This window comes from Netta rufina, assembly GCF_964035555.1.
Source record: "Netta rufina genome assembly, chromosome: 1".
NCBI lineage: Eukaryota > Metazoa > Chordata > Aves > Anseriformes > Anatidae > Netta > Netta rufina.
In genome coordinates, this window is record NC_140123.1 from 30980138 (window position 1) to 31006543 (window position 26406).

The following is a 26406-nucleotide window of genomic DNA, read 5'->3' on the forward strand; positions in this document are numbered from 1 at the left end:
CCACCCTGGCCTTGCAACACCTAGCACAACATCTAGAGGCAAATATCTGTGGCAATAAGAAAACAGTGCACACTTTGAATTTACTAGCAATACAAACATGTCAGCAATTGGTCAGTAACATTAACTGAGGATAAATTCACTCTCCTTTTCAGGTACTTATTATATAACTGAGCACTGTGGAAACTGTCTCAATGGACATTAGTACAGCACAAATGACAAAGAAAAAATCCTAGGGAAACATGACCATACAAACCAAATTATATTGAGTCTTAGTTTTATTTTTTTTTAGGATCAAAAAATGCTTAAGTTAACATTCAAATGTTTACAATGTCTGCCCCAAAGGACCTTGCTTGCTTCTAACTTTCAAGTTATTTTTTTAAGTGCTTTGATGCTCTTTTTCAAGCTAATCTAAACAAAAACAATCTGAGGCACATTTTTTTAAGGCTAACCTTCAGCTGAAACATACACTGATGGGCATACCCAACCTCTTAAAAAGACAGATTTCCTTTCCTTTATCAGTAGTGTCAGCCTTAACTTCATTCAGAAGACTCATCCAGAAGATAATGAAGGCTTTGGTTTTGTTGTTGTTGGTTTTTGTTTGTTTGCTTGCTTTTTGTGTGTGTGTGTGTTTTACTGTTACTGTTGGGAGCTGTCCTTTTTTCCTTTGGAACGTGGCTCACACAAGAATTATTGGATCCATATCTTAGACATCTCTTCTTGCTTCAAAATGACAGGGAATGGAAGAAGCAGAAGAATCTTAAGGCCTGTTTACTCTTTCCATCACAAGTCCATGAAAGAAACAAGGAAAAAAATCTACCAGGAGAGCAGGATAACAGTCAACACACCAGACTTGTTGTCTAAATACTACTCCAGGGTAAGAGATACTATCTCAGTCTTTGATTGATATGAAGCCAATCTGTGTGCCAAAGTTAGTACCATCACGAAAGTGAGAATAAAATTTATCAGGGTGGCATGCAGTACAGAATGTGATATTTTGGTTCTGGTCTGTGACAGAATCATCTTGGATGTTCTCAGGAAGAATCCCACCACTCTCAAGAAGAATCCTTTAAGAAAGACAAACAGAAAACAGGAATTGTTGTACATCTTTACATTCCTATCGTTCAGACAGCACCTCAAGTACCAATTGAAGGTTGGTCAAGTGCCAATATTGTAGTTGGGACTTTTTTTTTTCCTCAATATTAGATTTAAAAATTGCTTTTCTGCAACCATTAAAATACATAATTTGAGCATTTTTTTATATTTCAGAAGCCAGTATAATAATAAAAATAATATCTGAAACCCAGCTCTGCACATTACTTAGAGAGCACTTCAAGATGGTGAGGACCCTCACCATAGTACTGCTGGGTAATACTCTATTTTGATAATTAATGTGGAATTAACACTACAAGTTCTTTTGCTGTCATCTCTAGTGCAACACAAAAACAGTGTATGTCATGGAAACGTGCTCAGTAGACTTACCTTGTGGCTCTTCTAATATCAATGTAGGGAGTTGCAGAGTCAAAGTGTCTCACACACTTTGGATCAATTCTGTGAAACTCTTTAGCTGATTCGTGAGGTAGTTTATAGCAGCAAGGCCCTACAGAAGGGCCCAGGACCACAAGGATGTCTTTCACGTTACAGCCATATTCAGATACCATTGCATTTACTGTGGCCATAGAAACTCCTAACAACGTGCCTTTCCATCCTGTGAGAAGTAAGAGGTTGAAAAAAATGTGTAAGTTTTCTCTTGAATTTTATAATAACTAAAAGCATGTTATTATTCAGAGTATAAATGAATAGATACAGCAATTCTCTATATTAAAAAATAACACATCAACAACTGTCATGATTTTATATGGTGACATGATAGGATAATGTGATATGATTATGCTGTCATCATTTTGTAGTTGTAGAGAGGAGAGTTTGGATTAGGATTCCTGAATTCCTTCTTTCATGTGTCCCATTTTTGGCAGCTAGAACATATATTACAGCTCATCTGATCCTGGAACACTTCAGTGAGAATACATCATAATAGAAATATGTTACAGTGAAAAACACATTTTTATAACATCGTAAAAATATTTTTACTGTTATTATACAAAAAAAAAGGAGGCTTAAGTCTCTAGCTTTAGACTTCACACTTTGTCACCGTTCAGAACAAGTAGAAGAAGGTTGAGCTTTGAGTTCTTATGTCTCATTTTGAGTCCTAGGAGGTCTTTGCATTGCACAGGGAGTGTCTCATTCTGATGGATAGGATATCCTAATAACTTTTATTATGTTTTTCAACATCCAAAGACTGACTTGACCTTATACCTAATTGTCTGGATTTGTATGCAGAGCAACACGTGTTCAAGTTAAACATGATTTAAGCAGGGCTGGCCAGGAAGAAAAGGATTTAGGCAAGAAAAACTATAAGATAACTGAGAACCTTGGAAGGAATGTGATGTGGGAATGAGGGCCATAACTTGGGAGATGGAATGTGGGAGTTCAGACTGGAGATTGGAGGTATGCTTAGAGAAGGCAGCAGTGTGGGCTGGAGGAACAGCGTGGTGAGTCAGGGAAGGCAGGATGAGATAAATGAAGAGGCAGCAAGGAAAGGAGCAACTACAGAATGAAATATTTGACAGCTATGAGGTTTAATGCAAAACAGTGTAAAACTTCAAACCCTTAAAACTTTCAAGAGTGGATAGAATTATTTCCATCCCTTCTCCCCATTAAAAACCACAACATTCCCCTCCCTCCCGGACAGCCATGGTAGAATTCTTGTTCTGTTTAATTTCTCTAACCTAAGTCTACTAGGTTAGAGAAACCTAGAGAGAAAACAACTTTACTGAAGAAAAATTAAAAGTTTTTATCCCCTTATGAAAATTCACAAATATAAAAGTGTGTATATGAAGGTGTATACTAGCATCAAAGCCATACATTCCCTCTGACCTCATAAATACATCTTTTTTCTTTTAATAAAACAGCCCCAAAACTAAAATTTCACTATGGTATACACATTCTAGCCTAACAGCTTGGGCATAATCTGAAGTCAAGTATTTCCCCAGGTTGTCCTAAGCTAACCATCCCTAATTCAGTTGTTTTTTCATTGTTTGGGTCAACCAAATATTTCTTCTGATTCAAAATGATTTGGGGGGAGGGCTCTGGTTTTAAGGACATTTTTTACATATGAAGTTTGATGGGGCAAAGAAAGGATTTATTTGGTTTTGGCTACCAGCTCAGAAAAATAAATGTATAAAGACATAAATTATTATTATTATAGCTATAAAATCAAACAATTTCATAGCTTGGGAAACAAATTATTCCCAAGGCTAGTTGCACCTTCAGTTGCTAATTTTTAATTCTTTGTCCCTTAACAGGGGTCTTCTAGTTATTTTTATTTCTGTGACTTAAAATTCCTACCAGAATGAGCAGCACCGCAGACTTTTCTGACAGGATCAGCAAACAGTACAGGTATGCAATCGGCTCCTGGAGCTGCTATTGTAACACCTTTCTGATCCGTAACTATTCCATCATAGCTGTCAGGCTCTGTCTTTCCCATAACACACACAGCATTAGCGTGATCAGTCTGTCAAAACAAAAACAGAATGTGCACAGTGATGAGACAGTAAAAAACATTCTGACTAATGTAATTTTTTTTCCATAAAACACTCTATTCTGCACCAACTGCTCTGCATGGAAATCAGGCATTCCCTTTTTTAAATGACATGCAGATATATCTGTAGAGAGACACCAAAGAAGTGTTGTTTGTTTCCTTTTAAGAGAATCTGCGCTGATCATTTATCTGACTGTTCTACCCTGTGGTAAGTCAAATGTTAGAATATACTTGGAAGAAACAGTGCTGCTTCTCCATATTGCACCAAATGGCTGATAGCTGGGATGGCTGTTCCCACAGATAAACTGCCAGAGTAAATGTTCTAATTGGCCTGCCTTTCACAAGTTCTTGCTGAGAAAGATAAGAATAATGCCTACAGTTTTAGCCAGTGATGCATGAAGGAAGATTTGATCAGTTTATGTAAATCTAGTGTTTGATATGGTACCTTGACTCTGTGAAAAGTTTCTGGGTTAAATCCTGCAGCATTAGCCAGCCTGCGGAGATTTTCTTTAACAACAACTTGTGGGTCCCTCCTCTTAGAACTGCTGAAGAGATTGCAGGAGCTTAGAGCTGGTATGTAGGAGATCCCACCTGTCCTTGTGGTGAATCCATGGAGGAAGATATCATCTGACAAGGCAAAAAGACAACAAACAGTTGCTTTTAACAAAAGACCAGTCCAAATATTATGTGGCTTTATACTGAAGAGAAATGGAATCGGACAAACAAGTCGAGTGCTGCTTTACCTCTTATTTAACTCTCACATTTAAATTGAAGGATTTTAAGTTTCCTTCTTGCTCATAATCACAATCCTCTACAGTCTAGATAGAGGGGTATAAGTGAGATGGAGTTCTGGCAGTTATTGCCTGGCTTTTCATAGAGTTGTAGTGCAAATCCTGGAGAAGAGGCAACTCACACAGGACAAGGAGAATCTATTTCTAAAGCAGCATTCCAAGGTGGCATCTCCCAAGCTTTTGTGGCAAATTAAATATTAGTTCTCAAGACTTCACACAATCTCAAACATCTTTTTGAAGTACACTGAGAGGATCAAGAACTAGTGTTTTTGAAAAATCTTCTGTGTTTACAGTGTAGAGACTTTATTGTGGTCCCGTGCACCAAATAGAATCTCTGTGTCTTTTTTTTTTTTTTTTTTTTTTTTGTAGGGGGAGGGTTCTGCATGGCAAAGCTGAACAAAGAGACTCTTAGAAATGCTTTTTGCTATCTTAATAGCTGACATGCTCCGTGACATAATCAGAGTTGAGATTCAGAATGTCTTTTATGGAGTGTGATCAAAAGTCACAGATAAAAACTTGAAGGACAATGAAGGCAGACGGCTTTAAGTAACTAGAGTGCCTTTCAGGTTCTGGTCATTTCAGACCTGTTTTTAGGGAAAAACAGTTCCAAATTTTTGCAGTAGGAAACCCCTCAGCTTCCCTCTGAATCAGAAGACCCCATAATTACACTAATTGAGAGACATACTGCAATAAACTGGGTCATGCCATGGCAGGGACACTGAGACATGAGTCTGATTAACCAGGAGCACATAAGGCTGAAGACTGGGCCAAGCTCTCATCCTGTCTTTCCAGAATATGATGGTAACTCCCAAAGTGTGTAATCCCCAGACAGAGTGGAACTGATTTTACTGCCTGTAATAATGCTAAACCTAGGCTTCTCTTTCCACTGATCATGCCCCAGGTCTGGAACAGACTTTTGCTTTATCTCCTTTGACACCTTCCCTCTTACAGACATTATTACAGGACCATATAGAGATATTTGCTGCCTAAAGACATTTCCAAATCTTTCCCATTTTGAAATTCCCTTGAAGAAATATGCTTGTGAACAGTCTACATAAAATCTATTAGCTGCTGTCCACTTTACCTGGGATCAGGGAAGATTTGAGGATGGTGAGCTCCCCCTTCAGACTCGGAAGGCTTTCCAAGTACGTCTGAATCTCACTTTGGATGAGCGCCACGTCCTGTGTGGAAAGTGTTTGCTCTTCACTCTGAAGTTCAGTTATCTGTAGGTTATTACAATCTGATGCCACCTGTAAATCCTCAAATTCAAACTGGTAGACTGGAGTAAAGAGATGGTCTATGTATACTTTCATTAATTCTTTCCTTAAGGTAGGGAGAATAATTTTAATGCTGCTTATGTCCTTTTCATCAAGCCTTTGTTTGATGGTGTACAACGCAGCGGCTGTAGTCAGAGCACGTACCACCTCAAGTCTTTTCTGCAGACTCTGGAAGTCTCTCAGAGCTGGAAGCAAGGAATCTTGCTCACCCTTCCCTTCACTGCCCTGCACCTGGCAGCACATGACATAAATAAATGGAGCAGGGATGGAAGAGCACTTCTCAATAGTTTCCAGCGTCCTACATAGCAGTCCTTGGATGTTGTTCTGCAAGACGGCTGGGAGGCTGAACAGATCAATCAGTATTGCTTCCACCATAGTCCAGGCAATTTAAAGATTCCTACAAATAGCCAAAAAAAAAAATCCAAGATGACGCCATTACTCCAAACACATAGAGTTATGTTATTAAAGCATTTAATAAAGTATTTAGTGATGTTGTGTAGATAAGGTGACATAGCTATAATTATTGTCTTAGGATTTCCTCCACTGCCTTAAAAGAAAACGCAGAAAAAGTACTGCAGCAAAAGAAAATTACAGAAAATGCGAAATATTTTACATTTATTTAAATTTCCCTACCAGCACACTTACCTCAGTTTTATCCCAGATCAGAAATGAGAAAAGGCTCGTCCCAAATACTAGATTTATTGATTCAATTACCCCACATTAACATAATGATCTTCTTGACCTCTGAGTGCTCGGACCTCCTGTAAGGCTAATCAGACAGGAAGGTTTTCATGCTATCAGCTTGCTGGGACTGGAAGATTTTCTAGAACATTTTTTTTTGAGGCGTTTCACACACGTACTGCTGAGGTGGAGCTCGTTTCTGATACCCTTCCTGGCAGTATGGCTGTGGGGCTCAAAGCACAGCCACAACTTTCCCGCTGACCTCTGCAAGATTTTTTACACTTCTCCCTTTTGCATAACCAAAAGTATCAATTTGCTCATTTCTGGCTTCTACATCGAGGGGTATGTGTTAGGCACAGTTCTTCTTCTCAGGACACACAGGAGCTCAGCACAGGATAACGAAACTTTACCTAGTAATGCAAGAAATACACACAACCAAATGAAAACAATAAAACACCATGCGCAGCCTCTGGTTTCAGTTTCCTCACTATGCTAGCTGCAGTCTTTGCTCTGAAATCAAGATGCACTGAGATTATTCAAAACCATCCTGTCTTCATGGCTTATCTTGTGCCTCATGGTGTACTTTCATTTTTCTGTGTTGTTATTTTCCCCCCTTCTCTTCTGGACTTCCTTCCTGTCTGCTTTGGAAACCTGCCTATCTCTTTCTTCCTTTTTCTGCTATGAGAGCATATTTTATGTATTGCCTTAAAAGCATCTTATTTTATTTTCTCTGTGTTTGATGAGTTTTCACTGTTCCCAGTGAAAACTTCTAGAGGTCTGGCTCATAAGACTGGATCCCTTTTCTTTGGGAACCTGAGCAGATGGCTATTTCATGACTCAGCACTGTGCCTTATCTGGGACGAATGTGATTCAGCTTTATCATCAGTGGGAAGACTCCATAATTATTTAGATTATTCCTTAATGTTGCCATTTCTCTGCACAGGAATGAATTGTGCATGAACACAAATTAATATCTGATCATAGACCCTTGTTTTATTGGACTGTTTATTCAGAGGAGGTTTTACAGAATGCATTCTTTATTTTCTTCATTGTTCTTTCCTCCAGACTGGAAGAAAAACAATCCTGACTGAAAATGATGTTTTCCTTTCTGCGACTTGAACACTTACAAAGATTAATTAGCCACTATCAAAACAGGTGAACAGAAAGCATCAAAATGGGACAGCAGATAAAAGCATCTGCCAAGGAATTTATGACTCTCGATTTTGCTCAGGGTGTTATTTGCACACAACTGATAACAGATTTTAGAGAAGACACCTTGCAAGGGAAACTGTGTTGAAACAGACTCATATCAAACATCATGACTTGGGAAATCCAGAGATTTCTTTCCTTACCCTGACTCTGTGGGAGGTCAGTAAGAATATGACAAGTCCCAACCTAACTATAGCTAAAAGCCTCAGCAAAGGTAGTACAACAGAGGGGTGTAGTGGAAAAACAGATTATTGCTCCACTTCAGATACGTCACCAGAGGAAAGTAAGTGGAGTTCATTGTTGTCCTCACACTTCCCCATGAAAATACCACCAAATAAAGGGTGGAAGGAAAGTGTTTGCTGAGGGAGAGGTAGCTGCCTGCATTGCTAATAAGCTGTCTATGCGTTGCAAAAAATCCACAGAAGCAATTATTGAGATGTACACACAGGGAACAATGGGGCTGAGTCACCCTCGTATCCTTCCAGTTTTGCATCACAGTGTTCAACTGAGGTCACTGGTGTCAGAAGTAAATTTGCTTAGACTCGTAATAGAAATTCATGACTGCTTTCTAAGTCCCCCAAACAAAACCCGTCTCAAAATATGGGCTTGCCAAGCAAAGCAACGCTTTGACTTATTAGAAATGCATGCATGGTTATTCAGGTTTTAAGCAACACGCTCTAGGTTCCGTGTTAAATGGAAATTCATGCTGCACATAACTGCATCAGAGAGCATTAAGTGCTCTTATAAAGGAGTTGTGCGTTCCAGTACACAGTGTAAGACAAATACTTGCACAAACTTGAAGCCAAGGCCACCTGTCAGCCATTCCACTCACTCCCTGAAACTGCACAAAAATTTGGAGAGTGCTAAGATTCTCTAGCACAGGCTTCAAGAAAATAAAATCAAAGAAAATGACAGATGATGAGAAGCGAGGAAAGGTAAGGAGGCGATCAAGAGTGAAAAGGAGAAATGCAAAGTGAACATAGAAAAGAAACTATGAAGGACGTCAAACCAGGTGGTAGAGAAAAGACAGCCCAGAAAGACATCTAAAAAGTATCTTTCAGAAAACCCAGATGTCCAGTTCTGAAAATTCTCTGTTGGTCTAGACGAGATTGCTGGCAATTTCCTGCATCTGTGAGTCCTATAGATCTTCTTATCTTACAGAAACTCAGAGAACTGACATTGTTCTGGGAAACAGAAAAGGAAAGAAATATTTAACATCATGCCAGAGAGAGATGCCCAGAGAAAACATTAAAGCAGTCCAAATCAACAGGCATACGAGCACACTTGCAATAAAATTTCAACAACAAAGCAAAACAAACAAACAAACAATTTAAAAGCCTCTTAACTTGGATTAAAACAAAACATTCCGCCTCTCTTAACTTAAGGGTACTTAGGAAAGGTGGAAGAAAGAGAAATCAGCACTTAAAATTAAAAAATTGAAGTACACACAGCTTTTATAAGTCAAGAGTTTCAAACACAGAAATTACTTACAACAGGCAGTCAACCCTTTTAACTTCTTGCAAGATATCATCTGTTACAAACACACATTGCCAGCTTTATATATCTATCTCACTTTGCACAGTCAGTCTTGCAGCTGACTTGTACAAGATGGAAATTCCGATTCTAGGTAAGATTGGAGTGGGAACCTGTATTTCTTCTTCATGATGAGACCCTGCTTTGTTGCTGTCACTATCCCCAGGAAATAACAAACTGTACTGAAGGCATCACCGTGATTAAGGACTAAACCCGGAAGCAGCATTAACCCTGCCATGTAGCTTACTGCTGTCATCACGCGCACCAGTGCATTCATTTTGCACAATCACAGATTCAGAGACGTATGGCACGCCAAAGCAGAACAAGAAGACAGAGAAGTTAAGGGAACACCTGTGCAGACCAGAAGTTTCCTTTTCTGAGAGATCTGTAAGGCAAGACACGCGTGCTGGCATGTTCCAGTGAAGGATTTAGCAGTCAGGCACGAAAAAGCACATTCAGAAGGGCTCCGATAGGGGTTAAGAGATGCCAGTCTTCACTGCCTGAAATGGGGAAGGAAACTTCTCTTTGGAGCAGCGAGAAATTTTGCAGCGCTTGGTGAAAAAAGCCAGTGTTTTGACAGGGCAATTCAACAGTCAGAAGGCAAGTAGGGGAACAAGGCATTTGTATCAGGGTTTGTCCAAGAATCATATAATAGTAAATACATTTTCTCAGCTGTGTTAAAATCATTGTCATAGAAATGATAAGTATAATAATTTTTCTACGAACTGAGGACTTTGTAAAGTTGGATTTCCTACAAATTGCTTTTCTGTGACTCCAATCCCTCTTTTCCCTTCAAACTGAAATACACCTACATTTCTGCCAGGCCCAGGACATACCTCTGAAGTCCCCTGCCATTTCCCTTCTTGTTTTTTCTTCCAGCATACACTGGGCAAAGGGATGAGAACTGAACTCTTCTCTCATTCAGTCCCAAAGGGAACTGATGTGGCTATCTTGTCCTTCCTCTGCCCAGCAGAGGAAGTTTACATGAAGTACATTTCTAATTTTCATGAGGTTTGCAGAAAGCAGTTATCTTTGAGGATTTCAGCCCACTGTCAAATGTGGCTGAACTAGGGCATGACATTAAAAATTAACAGCAGGGGCTCAGCAAAGAGAGACCAACAAAGCATTTTTATTTCCTTTAATCAGACTAAAAAGAAAAAGAAAAAGAAAAAAAAGACTTACAGGGATTATTTTCAGTACAGAGTGCTGTAAAGGGATAAAGAAAAGGTCTGAAAATTGTCAGGATACAAAACAATACTGAAAATGACAAATTGGGATTACATCTCCAGCTGGTGTATTATACTGAGCTTCTGCCATCTCATAAAAGGGATGAAGTAAATGCACCATATGCAGAGTTGAGCTGTTAAATTATAAAAATAGTGTAATTTAATGTTAAAATTATTTAGCCTGGAATTGTGAGGAATATCTGTGTAGACATGATGGGTCCACAACTGCGCATTAGGACTAGAGGGAATGGCCTCAAGTTGTGCCAGGGGAGGTTCAGGCTGGAAATGAGGAGACATTTCTGCTCAGAAAGAGCAGTCAGGCACTGGGACAGGTTGCCCAGGGAGGTGGTGGGGTCACCATCCCTGGGGGTGTTCAGGGAAAGGTTGGACATGGTGCTTAGGGACGTGGTTTAATGGGTGACACTGGTGATAGGGGGATGGTTGGACCAGATGATCGTGGAGGTCTTTTCCAACATTTATGATTTTTTTTTCTTGGAACTCAATGGCACTCAGAAAAGCTTAGGTCCTCTGCAGTGCACACTGAATACTAACAAATTATGACAGAAAACACCGTTTAATACAACGCCGCTCGCTAACTCTGGGTACATAAAAGCGCAGAAGAGCTACATAAACATGCCCCAACCGCAGGGCAAGCCAGCCCACCCTTCCCCTCTGAGCCCCACGGCGCAGCCTCGACTCCATTTCTGACAGGGCTGCGTCGTTCCCTCAGCTTCAGCTCCGTCTCCTGCCAGGCACAGCCGCCCTCCCCCCGTCCCCTCAGCGCTCTTTGCTCCCCAGCAATGGCTGCCCCCCTTCACACCGCCTCCTTCCCCACCGCCCCATGCCCGGCGGTTTGGGCGGGAAGGCGTGGGGGCGGCCATTACAGCTGCCCTGAGGGGGCGGGAGCGTGTGGGGCGGCTGCCTGGCTCTGCTCACCTCTCTGCGATTTTTGGGTGTTTGGGGTTCTGTGCTGCAAGAGGAAGGGTTTCTCCGTGCTGAAGGTGCTGGGGGAGCACGGTAGAGGAGATAAATGAGGAATGGCCGCACGACAGTATCGACAGCCCTAAATTCGAAATGATAAAGGTGGTTTCCTGGCCAAGCCTTCCAACTTGCAGTTCATCTGTGTGCCACCTAGCATACCGAAGGTGCACTTTGTGTCAAGTCACATTTGCATGGTTTCAACACAGTTTAGTTTCACTTTCTATTACAATACAGATTATCTTCATTAATTTATGCTATCTGAAGTGATACCAGGATAGTACTAAATGTTACCTAGTCATCGGGGATTTCTTTGTGAAACTGGTTTGTGGCTTCCAGTGCGACAGCTTTCTCCATTTGCTTTCTGTCATAAATTAAGGATAGTTTAATAGTTAATACACAGCTGAAATATGGTATATTTAATATGCAGCTGCAGTATGGTAACTGCAATAATATAAATATTCAGGCTAAGTATGAAGAAGTGCTCTAAATTGCATTTAAGATGACTACATTAACATGCACTGTGTGACCCTACTCAAGCAGGGGGTTGGACTAGATGATCTCTGGAGGTCCCTTCCAACCTCACCCATTCTGTGATTCCGTGTTTATGTGATTAAAAAAATAAGGATCTGTTCGTTGCAGAAGCCAGAAGAACACTGTAGTATTTTATGGTATAAAACTCTGAAGTGAGAGTCCTAATTCTCAGTCATTGTCTCTGAGCATGTACCGACTGGCAACCTCTTTACCTCTTGGTAATAAAAAATGAACAAAACCAAACTGAGCGTATAGGATTATGTATATGTAGCTAAACAAAATTTAGTATCAGGATGTCCTTACTATTTGTACTCGTACTATTGTACTCTTACATTAACAGTTAGCAATTAAATAAAATATTGATAACACAATTCGCTTCTCTTTCATGTCTTTGTAGGTCAGCTCTTGTGTAAAATGGCCAAGCAGAATTATCAGTCACTAACTGAAGTGGTAAAACAAGTTGCAGAGCAGCAGCATTTACAGTCATCAGAGATAGAAAAAAACAAAGCAGTTCTTTTCCAATTACAGGTAATAAGCTTTCTTTAGAAGAGTTTAATTAATTTAATTTATTAATTATTTCAGGAAGTATTCCTGGGAACAAGATAAGGTGATTGTACATTTTTTTTCTGACTGTTTGCATTTAAGTAAGCGTAAGGCAGCTATTCTATTCCTCTGTGTGTTATTTAAGCCTTGCTGAAACTGCATGTGCATCATTATTTGGAAGGTTACTCCTTAGCTAAGACTTCATTAGAGTGTTTTAGCAGAAGTTTTTATTTATTATTATTTTGAGAAAAAAAACTGAAACAGACAAAACATTAAATAATCAATATAAAGTTAGAGGTTTTTGTATTTTTCATGCTGAGTAGCTAAGAAATTAATGGAAAAAAAAAAAAAAAAAAGCATTCTTTTTGTCAGGTTTTCTAAAACTATCATTTTTTCTTAGTGTAAAGACTACTTTTTTTTTTTTAATTTGTGCAGAGTATTTTTTCTCTGCATGTTTAGTGGATGTCCTAAAGAGTCATTAAATACCATTTTTATTTTAATTATTTTTATTTTTTAATTATTTTGTTAAACATTAGATTTGTGTAGTATTCCTGAAGACTAAATAATCACTTCTGTTACAATCTCTCACAGAATTTGTTAAGCCTTCAATTGTCATTTAAACTCTGAGACCAAGTGTCTGTCAAGAGACATATATTTAAGTATGAGGAAAACCACAATAGTGTTAAGATGATTTTGAGCATGAGAGAATGCAAAAGGAAATCTTATTATAACATCTGCAAATAGCTCTACAACTGAAACAACCGATAACTGAAATAACTGATATTTGAAATTTTGCACAAAGATAACTTCTCTGAAGGAGCAGTGGAGACTTTTATTGGTTAGGAAGGTCTAATAACTGGCCACACCTTGCAAGAAGATTTCTTCTAATAATATACTGTAATATATATACCTAATAATATTACTGTGACATAATATGATGATGTTGTAACAATTAACTTGTGATCAAGCAACTAAAACAAGAGTTTCAGTTTTCAAAAACCCACAGAACTTTAGAGTCCTAGATAATTCATGTATTCATATCTTCCTCTCCAACATCTTTCTTTTTCTTACACAAACATTAGGAAATTCTATACAAACATTATTGTTAGAAGAACAACTAAATAAAATAGTTGGGAACTGAATGTGGAACTGCTTGCTCATCTTCCAGTCTATTCCCATGTGTATGTGTCACAGTAGATATGTAAAACGTAATTTCTAAAATTGAAAGTCTTTTCCCCAGTAAATTGTGGCAGTGATACTGATCCTGCTAAAACTGTAACCCAGGATTTCCAAATTAAAAGTTATGCAGAAACATTTTGTTCTTAACAGTTGATAATGCCTTATTCTGTTCAAAGCATTGAATAGGATACTTCATGGCACACATAATGCTTCCATTAGAGAAAATATAATAGGCAGCATAAGTCACAGTGCACATTCTCTCACTTAATACACAATAGTTGGATGTTACTTAGGGTGGGATTCACCACAGCAAACTTGCATCACCTACAAATCAGATGTTAAACCCATATTAGTCATCTAGGCTACCTCTGTAGTCAACAGAGAGACAAACATTTCTGAGGCAGCAATTCAACCCTCCCGTCTTATGACGGCATGAAGTACTGCTTCCTGGAGCTGTGGGTTTGGTACCATGTTGTTTTAGTCTGATTTTTAAAAAGAGATTCTGTTAAACAAACTTTAAGATTGGGTTTGGTCCATCAAGTACTATGTATCTTGTAAATATGGGGAAATCAAAGTAATTTGAATACTTCATTTCATATTTTAGGCTCAGTCTAAGGCGAGAAGTCCAAGATATTTGTCCATTATGCCTCTAAGGTGATGATTTTAGGAAATAATATCTTTAATTCAAACCCCATTAAGAAAGTGAGGATAAGTTTCTGTTAAAGAAATATAAATTACAATGCTTAACTTGATACCTGGTATCCTCTCAAATAAAAATGCTCTTAAGTGAATGCTGAAATATTTTACAGGCTAAGTTTCAGGAACTAGAAAAAGAAATGAATTCTATCCTGTTAGAAACAAAAACAACAGAAAGGGAAATACATCTGCAAGACGATGCCATAGAAGTGACAAAATATCACTGCGAAAACCTGGAGGCCCAGGTCAGAGCCCTATATTTTGAAAATATGAAGCTGAGGTTTGATGCAGAAACAATACAGGAAGAGTATGAGATGAGATTTGCAAGAAATACTGAATATCGGGAAAAAATAAAGGCTCATAAAAATCTCTTTTGGGAGATGGAAAGTAAAATGCCAGTTATGATTGAGCTTGCTAACAAGAAAGCCATCGTCACAGAGCTGAAGACAAAGAAAGAGGAGTTAATGCATGATCTCCAGAATCCAGAAGGCTCTCTTATAAAACAAGTGCAGGTACTATATTTCCTCTTTGATTGATTTCATTTTGATTGATTTAATTTTGGCATAGTTTAGTATGATTATTTTGTCTAATAAGTTTACATCCACGATGGATTGACTGGGGGAATAGAGAATCATTTAAAATTATAAATTAATTGAAGAAATTAAGACATCAGTCTGCAGTAAAAAAAATCATCAGGAAAAAAAATCATATTATTTTAAAGTCTTCATTCTATGAGATTGAATGAACTCAGCTAAGAAAAAAATTACAGGGTTATAAATTAAAGTTTATCATTGCCAAGTGATTTGTGGGATTATGTGGGTTGTTGGATAAAGTTACATGTACACTTTTCAGCGTTCACTTTTCGGCAATGGAATATAGCCATGTTTTTATACTTTTTATCTAAGAGCATAGTACTCATTTAACTTTGTTGTCAGATAATGAACTACATTTGAGCTGTTTGCCTACAGGAGGTAGGTTTGATAAGAAGATTATAAGAGGGAGGAGGCAGAAAGCATTCATTTGTTTTGGTGTTTCAGTCTAACATGGCTGTTCTTATTAGAGCCTAATTGCAAGACTTATTACATGCTAAAATGTTGGAAGTCCCCACCACAAAATTTTGCCAATCTGTGAGCAAGCACGTATGAATTTGAAATGAAGTCACAAATTGCCACCATGATGCAACTTGTGTTATTGAAAACGTGGTGTTATTTTATTCAAGTATAATGATGAAAACAGGCAACTTTTAAAATCTCAATACATGAAGACTATAAACATTGTATTTTCCTGTGAGAAAGAAAACTATCTCAAATATTACAGGAAATATTCACTGATTTTGCAGTAAATTAAATTTAAAACAAAAATATAAGCACACAAATGAATTCAGATTTCTGTGTTGTTACAGTTGTTTGTATATTTTGGAGCAAGAGAGTATCTTTTAAAGTACATAAAACCATATTATTAAGTATTTTAATAATCAATTTTAATTATGATTCTTAAATTATTAATTTAATTCCTAACGATTATTTTAACGTGCAATTGTGTAATAAAGATATTTATCTCACCTTTATTAATGAAGTGAGTCTGTTAAAAGGTGGCAGTTGTAATAAGATGAGTAGATGTATTTCGCAACCTTTTAAACAAGGGGATTTCTCTGTTTTAAACCTGCAGGAAGAAATTACACTTTTAAAAAAGGAGATCACATCGGTGAAAGAGTTCATCAGTAAAAAAACAGATTTGCTGGAAGAAGAAAAAAAAATGCATGCTAAGCTTAAAAAAGAAATCGAGGTGAGTCATTTCAATAAAATATAATTGCAGTTCTCTGATAAAAGGTGGATAATGCAGATCAAATTTGGAGTACTTTATACAGGGTTGCTGGCCATACATTATTCAAGTACACATAGTAACTGTGCTTTCTTAAGTTCTTGGTATTGCTAGTCTTTCTAAAGTTCAGAATTTAATTGTTGTTGTGAGATAAAATAAAGCTACGGACATTTTTTGTAAAGTCTCCCAAGAAGGAGTTCAGCTTTTAACTTCTGGAATGAAGTTCTGAAAAGAAAGGTGTCACTGAATGGTAGTAAAGTAAGATGTCTGTTTTGTTATTTCTGTAATACTTTTGAAATATTTTAAATCTCACTACTGACTTGATTATTCATGACTTGTCTCATGGTTCCTGATACCACATTAATGGGAGAATCAATTGCACCAAGAAAATGGTTTTCCAATGAATCTCTCTAATTTGAGTTGACATTAAATTAAAGATAACAGAGTAGCTAATATGTAGCTGACAAGATAAAATTCTGATAAATAGTTAAATGCTTCTCTTTTTAGGTAATTGAACTCTATTTTATGTTTTGTTCTATACTAAAATACTTTGCATGTCTGCATGGGTTTTAGTTTGGAAGTTTCACATCATTTATCTTGTTAATTCAAATAAATTCCACAAAATGTAATGATAAAAGCTTGATAATATAAAGATTAACAGAACTGGGGTTAGCTCTATTGCCATTGTAAAATGCCGGAGAAAAAAAGAATTATCATTTGTGTTATGGGAAATGGCAGAGAATTTTTAAACTGAAGAGCAAAGCACAGCCACTTTAGTCTCTGCTATTCAGCGTCTGAAAAAATAATTTATTACCAAGGCAACAGCTTCCTAATAAAGTTCTCTAAATCCATGCTGAAATTAGGCAGCCTAAAAATAATGTTCTGTTCTGTTATCAGAACCAATTAAGTAGTGAAGGTTAATGTATTTTTTCAGTTGTTTGGATTATAAGATCTTTCTGCCTCAGAAGGAAGCAGGATTAAAAATCAAATGTTTCAGGGTATTATTTTCTATTAAGAGTTCTCTAGAAAATAGTCCAACTTTTAATGTATAAACTAACAATGGACAAGCAGAAACATTAATACCCAGCAGCCCTCAGCACAAGCCAGGAAAGAATACTTAGTGCAAGCATGTGAATAAAGGGAGGTATTGGAGATGTGGATGAAGATCCACTGAGCTGCAAGGTTGGGATTTGGCTCAGGACACCTAAAAGTGGTTGGCTCAGTGTAAGTGGCTGCACAAGTCAGTTCCCATTATAATCAATGGAGGTGTAGTCAGTCCAATTAATAAAGTCAAGAGATCAGCTGGCCAAATGTAGGTGCTCATGGCACCTACAGGTGAGCCACGTAACCTAGTCTTTCTGGACTTCTATAGTATGTATAATACTATAGGTCTCTAATGATCAAAACATGATTGTAGACATGTAGGGTAGGTCACACCTCAAAAGCCAGGTGTCAATCTACAAACTGACCCCACCTCAAGGCTTCATAGTTTGTCATAGTACTTTTACATCTTGCATGGATTTTCAGCTTCTTGCAATGCTTGGGCCAGGAGTAACTGGCCTCCCCTCATAAATTTGCAGAGAAGATGTGAGCTTCCAGGTTTCTGAGCCTTCAGATAAAGGAAATCATTATGTCTGGTTAAGAAGTTTGTTGTTGCTGTAGAGTTTCTTGGAGCCTTGATTCAGCAATGATTTTAAGCACTCGTCAAAATTTGCCCCTATACAGCCCTATACTTCAATGCCTACAGAATTCCTGTTGAAGCAATGGTGAGAGGTAGTACTCAAGCTGCATGGACTGAATTCCCTCTTTGCCTAAGTGTTATCTCAGGTTTCCCACAAAGATTTCCCTAGCTAAACACATTGTCCAGGAATGAGATTTGGAATGCCTTTCTAAAGCAGATGTTCTGAATCATTTAAAAGGTGAATTTGGGAAATTAAAAAGAAAATATGGAAGAAACATCTTTCTGCAAGGAAATTTGTCCCTTAAGGTTCCTTTCTTCCAAGGAAAGTCTGTGCTCTGACATGGCTAATTCATATGCTGTACACTTAGTTTCTAAACAGGGGAAGCATCCCTGTTATAACAGGGGTAGCAGTGAATGTCTAAGTATTCTGTAGGCCATGTCTCATTCTCTTTCCTAAATCACAGCCCCAATACCTCTCTCTTAAAAAGCCTAGCCAATTCCCAGGTTTGGATAGGGAAAGGTCAATAGATGAGGGTGATTACTTCTGTAGAGATGACGATTCAGTCATAGTAACTACTACAAGACAACCACAAATAATAGAAAATAGGTTGTAATATTAATTAATTAGAAAAGAAAAGTTCTAAAGAATGTCTATTCTCCTACTGCTCTCTTTTCCCCACATCATCGTGCAGCTTTATTATTCTTGACAGGCGTTTGTCCATCCTATGCTTAAAGGACTCCAGTGGTGGAGATTCCACAAGTGCCCAGATAATGTATTTTCCAATGATTAACTTACACGTACACGATGCCTAATAAAAGAGCAAAGTCCTCTTCTCTGGTTTTCAGTAAGCATATGAGTGCTCCTCGTCTTAGTGGATGTTCCAGACAATTCCCAGCAAAGAAGCTAGAGACACATTTCTAAGAAGCGTGGATAATATTGGTCATAAATGTTTCAAAGGTGTGTGACGTAGTCCTTGGTAATGTTCAGATCTGGCAAGCACTCATTTGGATGACTGAATCTGACTGCATCCCTAGAAAAGTTGTGAAGGATTATAGTGGAGAGCCAGGCAGCCCAGTAAAACAGGGCAGTGTAATTAATGAAACAAAAGTGAAGAAGTTACTTAGTTATATGTGAAATGTAAGCAATGAGACTCACAAAAGTCACTGGCAATGTAATTCCATTGCAGCTCTATGCTGTCATGTGTGGAATTAATAAACCATAATGTTTCAACAAGCAGACACAAGAAGAGTTAAATACTACCACTCAAATATCATTCAAATTAGATTGAAGCCAATTTTCCTTAAGTGAATAGGCAATATTTACATTTTTATTACAATAAATATCTCACATTTTTACACTTCAGAATGCAAATCTCTACAGGGTTGCCTATGGGAGCAATACTTCTCAAAATAATGGAGCATTGAGGGCAAAATTGATATGGTACTGAATTGTTAGAGTTTTGCCTTACTAAGCAAAAAATACCTTTCTGAGTGCATTGCAACAGTGAAGGTGCTACTACGTTTAGGTTACCTCATTTGTATTCCAACTTATACACAAGCACAGCTGTCAAAGAATGAAAATTTCATCCTTTCTCACCTCTTACTCTGGAACCTGAAGTGGTCCACGTACAAAGTCTTGCCACAGCTGTAAGATGCTCACTTATGAATCTTTGGGTGGGATTTATTTTGTTAAACATCTACAAACCAGGTCTCCACACTGAACTCGTCACCTAAGCTCTTAGTGGGAAACAGTCTTTTTTTTTTTTTTTTTCTTTTCTCTTTATTTATTTATTTATTTTTATTTTTCTTTCTGGGAGAACGAGACATGACTGATACTGCTCTAAAGCAGATGACAGATACTATCCTAAAGCAGATAACTGCAATAAATCAGATAAGTGGCTTCCTAGATGTTTCTGTGTTTCTTCAGTATCTATAAAGTCATCATGAAATGACACAGTCAAATGTCAGAATCTACACTTACACAGTTAGGTGAGGTGAACCCACCTCTGTAAATGCACTTGTACTTGAAAAAACATTTGATGTGTATTTTATTCTATTTTATCAGGTACAGAATAAGAGATATGATGCTATTCTAAAACGTTTGCATTGCCAGCTGAACAAACTCCATTCAAATAAAAGACAATGGCACTGGAACATTCAGCAGATGGAGAAAAAGGCAGCAGAACTAAGAAAGTGTCTTGGAGTAGTGGAGTTATAGAGTAACCATAACCATAACCTAATGAAGCTACAATGGGGTACAATAATGTGGGTAATACTTTCCAGACAGATTAGGCTGGTTTTTGTTTGTTTTCTTTTCTTTTGGGAATGCTACAACAGTGAAGTAGTCCAATAGCTATCTATCTATTTTTTTTTTTATTTAAGCTTTTCTCACTTTAACTGTGTGACCCAGACTAAGCAGAGCTCAATCTGTAATGCTTTGGAATATTTGGAATAACTTTTTTTTTTTTTTTGTAACTGTGGCCAGAGGCCAGAAGAAGAATATAAATATTATCAATATTATCTTATCAATAATTATATGTTATCAATATTGTCAGGTGTTTACAAAATATGTGCAAATTTTATTTTAAAACTCATTTAAAGTCAAACAAATAACATTTGAAGAGTTCCTTTTTATTTGATTAGATCTCTGAAGATTGAGATCTACTTTTATTTTCCTACAGAAAAAACAGTATCAGCATATATTTGCCTTCTTGGGCTATCAAAGCTCTGGTGGCCTATATTTTGCTGAGCAGGAAATTCATATAGATGATATCACAGCCCGTTTGCCCTGTGTCTGCCAGAATGTCCTTGTGTGGGGGACAAGGTGGACATAGGCTTTCCTGCTATAAAAGGCTTGGCACCAAGTGTATTCAGATGTGGGGTACAAACAGGCTGATTTCAACTGGCAAACATATGTCTCCCAAGTAGTTAGTAAAGAGGAATGAATACATGAGGAGCTTTTAAAAGCTCCAGACAGCTTTTAAAATGGAATTCGCCATCTAGAGACAGTAATGCATTGCAGATCATTGATTTTAGAGGAACTGACAGAGCAGAGGATCTGAACTAATACTAGTCATCTAACACCTAAGTGCTGAATATTAGGTGAGATTATTCTCAACATAAATGACCACATATTAAAAGCTCTTGTTAAAATAGAGAGTAGTGGATATTTTTCTTTGCCTTGTTTTTATTATGTGCTTGGCGTTTGAGGAATTTACAGTACTTTGTCTGTTCTTACACTTACGGTAATAGTCCTGTCTGGTTGTAACCTGTAACATTTATCTGTTCTGTGAATGTAGTTAGCTTTTTATTTGAGGTATTGTATTACATAATTTAAATGTATCCTTACACCTGAATAGAAAATGAAGATTTTAGCGAACTGTTTACTATTAAAACTGTTAAACTGCCTATATGTTGTCAGTGTAGGAAAGCAAACATTAAAATGAAATGCTAATATTAATTTCCTTTGGATACTCATATATTCATGCATACTTATATTTTCCTGTGTATTTTACTTAATATAAAGTGATTTGAAGCAACATGCTGACTCATGAAGGCTCTCTCTCAACTTTAGTTGTTAGACTCAGGTTAGTTTGGCATGGTCGTTTTCCCTCATGACTTTATCAGCCAAATTACTATTTCCATCCTGATAATCTCTCTGGAGAGTTTTGCTGCCTACCTGGGGCCCGCATTCATGATATTACAAAGAGGCTACCAGGCTTGGTGAGGCCAGAAGTCTACAACCCATTGCTACACTTACATGTAGAGTCAAATGAGGCTGCAACAAAGGCTCCAAAATACCAGAAGGGACTTTATGTCCCTCAGAAAGATGTTGAAGGGATCGTGAGTGCAAGTTCATGTTCACCTCTGTCTTCCCAGTTGGAAACTGGGACCCAAGAGGAAGGAGACAAATGGATCAAGTGAACTATTGGCTGCATGGCTGGTGCCATGCTCAAAGTCTTGGGTTCTGTGATCTAAGACACTCTTCAGAGAGACCAGGCTTGCTGACACTGGATGGGGCACACTTTACCAGGCAGGACAAGAGTGTTCTGGGTAGCACGGTGGCAGAGTGTACTAGCAGGGCTTCAAACTAGATGTGGTGGGGGAAGAGGATGTACTTCTGAGTGACGGAAGTGAACCTGAGAGCATTGTCACTTTAGGAAACAACAGGGAAACACCTGGGAACTGTCCCAAAGCGATTAGGAAGGGTTCCTCTGAAAAGGTGATGCAGCTGATAGCCCAGCTGAAGTGCCTCCACGCCAACGCACGCAGAATGGGACACAAACAGGAGGAGTTGGAAACCATGGCATTGTCAAGATGACACAATTAGAAAGCTATGACCTGATTGCTATCACGGAAATATGGTGGGATGAATCACACAACTGGAACAGTGGAATAGAGGGCTATAAGCTTTTCAGAAGAGATTGGCAGGGAAGGAGGGGCAGGGGTGTAGCCTTCTGTGTTAGGGAATGGATTGATTGCAAAGAGATGCCTCTGAGAAGCAGCCACAGATAGGTTGAGAACTTGTGGGTAAAAGTTAAGGACTGGACCAATAAAAGACACCTCGTGGCTGGGGTCTACCGCAGTCTGCCTGAGCTGTTGATGAGGCCTTCTAGCTTCAGCTACAAGAAGCATCATGCTCGCATGCTCTCACCGTGACGGGGGACTTCACCCACCTGGCTATGAGCTGGGGAAGCCCCACAGCAGGCTGTGAGCAATGCAGGAGACTCCCAGAGTGTGTTGAGGATAACTTCCTGGCCCAGGTATGAGACAACCCAACCGGAGGAGAAGCATCACTGGGCCTGGTGCTCACCAGTGCAGATGAGCTCATTAAAGGGGTTAAGACTGGAGGTTAAGACTAAAGAGGTTAAGAATGGATGGAACTGAGCTTGGCGAGGGATGCAAAGAATGGCAGGAAGGGATTCTCTTGGTACGTTGGCCAGAAAAGAAGGGACAAGGAGAGCGTGCCCCCTCTGATGGGTGAGAGGGGAGAACAGGTAACAACAGACATGGAGAAAGCTGAGGTACTCAGCAACCTCTTGGCATCAGTCTGCACTGCCTTTCAGGCTTCCAACATCTTGAATCACAGAACGTCTGGGCAAGCTTTGGTTGGGGCATCAAAGTCCCTCCCACTGAGAGCAAAGAGCAGCTTTGAGACCACCTGGTGGATCTGAACAGGTACAAGTTTGTGGGGCCTGATGCCATACATCCCAGGGTCTTGAAGGAATGGGCTGATGGAGTTGGCCTTTTTGCATCCTATTTGAAAAGTCCTGGCAGTCAGGTGAAGTTCCTGGTGACTGGAAAAAAGGAAACATCACTCCCATTTTAAATCAGGGTCAAAAGGAAGTCCCAGGGAACTGCAGAGCTGTGAGCCCCACCTCAGTGCCTGGGAAGATCATGGAACATTTCCTCCCGGAAGCAATGTTAAGGCACATGCAGGACAAGGAGGGGATATGAGACAGCCAGCATGGCTTCACCAAGGACAAGTCATGTCTGACTTATCTGGTGGCCTTCTATGGTGGAGTGACTGCATCAGTTGACAAGGGAATACCAAACAATATCATCTACTTGGACTTTTGTAAGGCCTTTGACACAGTCCCACATGACATCCTGATCTCCAGAGTGGAGAGAGAAGGATTTGAAGGGTGGACCATTCATTGGGTAAGGAATTGGCTTGAAGTCTGCACCCAGAGAGTGGTGGCCAATGGCTACATGTCCAGGTGGAGACCAGTGATGAGGTGTTCAAGACCAGGCTGGATGAGGCCGTGGGCAACCTGATTTAGTGGGTGTCGTCCCTGCCCATGGCTGGGGGGCTGGAAGGAACTAGGTAATGTTTAAGGTCCCTTCCAACCCAAGCCATTCTATGATTTTATGGAACAGGCTACTTTCCTTAACACAATAATGTAGAAATAAAACCCTCAATATCCTATGCTATAGTAACTGTAATGTGATAGGAATAATTTGATTGGTTAGAACTTTTAAATCTGATTTATTTTAAACGAAGACAAAGAGAGACATCAGAAAATTTACCCCAATCTTAGTTACCTTTCTGTTCTGATGTGACTCATTCATTCATTGCTTCTAAGTCCATCCAGAAAGCACCAACAGAACTTTGGTCATTTATGCTGCACATAACTGAAACAATAACAACTGTCTTCCCTACGCACAGCTAAACAGCTAATATTTGATTCATGCGTATCTTCCAGAAAGGACTCTAGAGAATTTGAGAATTTACTGCGTTTTTGTTAGTTTCAGTGATTAACTGTTCTTTTTGTTTATTTGTTTAATATCATTTCAAATTTGAATTTATTCAGCCATGCAGTCAAGTAAGTGTACTTTATAGCAGGTAGTTTCTCTCCACTAAATGATTAAAAAATAAATAAATCACTGTCTGCTTACTGAATTAAATTGTTCAAGCCTGTCAAAGTTATTGACTGTCAAATCTGAATGAGAGCTTAATCTTAATGTATATCCCCCAGAAAGGTACAATATCCAAAATTCTCACCCAGGGTATTAAGGTGACATTGTCCTGCTGGTATTAAGGTGACATTGCATTGTCCTGCTTCACAGTCAGTTTCTAATTATTTCTGTACCAGAACAACCAGTGCATGAAGATACATTTCTTAGCAGCTACACAAAGTAAATTAACAGAAATTACTTTGATGCTTACTATTGTATTAACATGGTTATAATGTCACAGTTTGACATTGTGCTTTACTACCAGTTTAAAACTACTCTAGACAACAATCCAAACCTTCTAACTTAATGAAAATTTCACACCTTATTTTTCTTTTTGACCAAGAAAAATTTTCATTATTATTTCTCTGGGTAATAGGCAATTTCTTTGTATCAACACACTTCCAAGACATTTCATTAATATCAAAATAAATAACTTAGTAAATAACTTAGGCCTACATTTTACCTGTTTGTTGTTGTTGTATTATTTTTATAACCTGTTCTCAGTAAATTTCAGTGTCTCATTGAAACTTCCGTGCTTATTTGCAAATCTTTTTAACTGGTTTAGAATCGTTTAACAAAGGTGAACACGTGAAGTGTATGTAATACTCCAGTTAGCTCTATGCAGAGAAAAGGTTTCCTTCTCCTACATAGACTTTCCTATCATCCAAAGCCTAAACTTTCTAATACTCCTTTTGACTCTGTTCTTCCCAAGAAAGCTCATGATCTTGTTTACTGGAGTCCTTAATATTTTTAAGGTATCTCAGCTATCAAATCTGTTTCTCAATTTTCTTGCCACAAAATATAGATAAAATTTAACCATTTTATTTTGCTGTGTATGTCTATGCTATTTACAACCGTTCTTTCATTGGCAATTATACTGGAATTAAGTTTATCTTATATTCCGTATCAAATAAAAATATTAGTATTGGTCCTAATAAATATGTCTGCAGAGTCCTAGTGTAAATACCCCCTTATATGTTGCAGCTTCTTTGACAATTGTTTGTGGGAATGTGTTAGTCAGTCCTTAATCCATTTTACTTATGCTTTTCCAACCACATGGAGTATGAACTCTTTAATACAAATGTTGTATTTGTAAATGTTGTAAATGAAGGCCACCGTCTTCCAAGAAGTCTGTTCCATCTCTGAAATAACTTGTTAGAGGATATAAGCTCCAACTGCTAATGTCATCCTGCATCACCATCCCAGTTAAATGCCAGCTGAGGGCTCTTATCCCACGTAAACATACTATTTGTGCATTAATTCAACTATCTGGACACCTAAGCAAATTTCGTTTCTCAACTTTGAGGCTTTGTTGTCTATCTTCACCGAATTTGTAGAAGTTTAGTCACTGAGTACAGCTGGAATGTACATTTGGTTGTTTAGTGTGCTAAGTTTTTACAGGATGAAATGCATTTGGCACACTTCTGATTAAACAGAACTTTGTATCGCACAGCATTTACAAATTTTCCCATGTGCAGCATTCCAAATTTAGAATTGTAATATTTAACAGATAGATAATAAAAATAAGAAAGGCACAAACATTTTACTAGTGAATTCTACTTCACCAGGAGAAAACTCATCAGGGAAAAAATCAACAGAAACAGGGAAATAAAAGTTACTGTCTTCTCTAAACTATTATCATTCTATCCAAGATATGAAAAAGGAAATATATGCAGCTTTCTATAAAAGTGTCTAGTTCCAGCAAATCCTGGAAGCCTGTTGAGGCAGATTTTTCTTGGTACAGTGACGTTGAACAGTAGTAGCTTGATCTCAGGGCATTTTTTCCCCTTAACGAGCAAACACAGACAGTAGGAGAATGATTTATGATTTTCGGGGAATAGCTCAGTGAATGCACTTTGTGCTCTTTACATAAGGCTCTCCCAGCTCCCAGCGCAGAAGCACGCCGCCAAACCCATATCAATCATTTCCGAGGATGGGTGTGGGGCTAAGACGGGAACTTTGGGCTTTGGCGCTCTGCAGGCAGAAGGAAGAGGAGTGACTGCCCACTCTGAAGAGCAAAACAAACAGCAAGCAGCAACAAGCATGTTAATAAGAGTGTGAGAAAACTTACCAACCGGTGAGTCCTACCTGCCACTTAGCAAAAGTTTGAGGAAACTGGTGATCGATTCCAATGATATAATGTAAACGAGTAGGAAAATACCACCGAAACTCCACACAACAGGGAAATAATACAGCCGTC

General features: G+C 38.4%; 2 protein-coding genes across 4 annotated transcripts; one reads left to right on the plus strand and one right to left on the minus strand.

Annotated features, from left to right (window-relative positions):
• Positions 1-257: 257 nt before the first annotated feature.
• LACC1 (laccase domain containing 1) lies at positions 258-26406 on the minus strand. 3 transcript variants are annotated; one of them, XM_084290040.1, is made up of 10 exons: positions 26295-26406; positions 15808-15907; positions 11588-11657; positions 8566-8740; positions 6312-6757; positions 5474-6063; positions 4044-4225; positions 3406-3571; positions 1480-1705; positions 258-1064 (listed from the first exon to the last, which is right to left on the minus strand). In XM_084290040.1, the coding sequence occupies exons 6-10, from the start codon at positions 6039-6041 to the stop codon at positions 890-892; spliced, it is 1317 nt and encodes a 438-aa protein (XP_084146166.1). In that variant the 5' UTR covers positions 6042-6063; positions 6312-6757; positions 8566-8740; positions 11588-11657; positions 15808-15907; positions 26295-26406; the 3' UTR covers positions 258-889. The 3 variants fall into 3 exon arrangements, with proteins under 3 accessions (XP_084146166.1, XP_084146167.1, XP_084146168.1); XM_084290041.1 differs by lacking the exon at positions 8566-8740; XM_084290042.1 differs by lacking the exons at positions 8566-8740; positions 11588-11657; positions 15808-15907; positions 26295-26406 and having other exon boundaries at positions 6312-7276.
• CCDC122 (coiled-coil domain containing 122) lies at positions 12242-19965 on the plus strand (the record flags this gene model as incomplete). The annotated part of the gene is made up of 4 exons (XM_084290074.1): positions 12242-12355; positions 14359-14757; positions 15914-16030; positions 19813-19965. 4 exons carry the CDS (start codon positions 12242-12244, stop codon positions 19963-19965), a joined length of 783 nt encoding a protein of 260 aa, XP_084146200.1.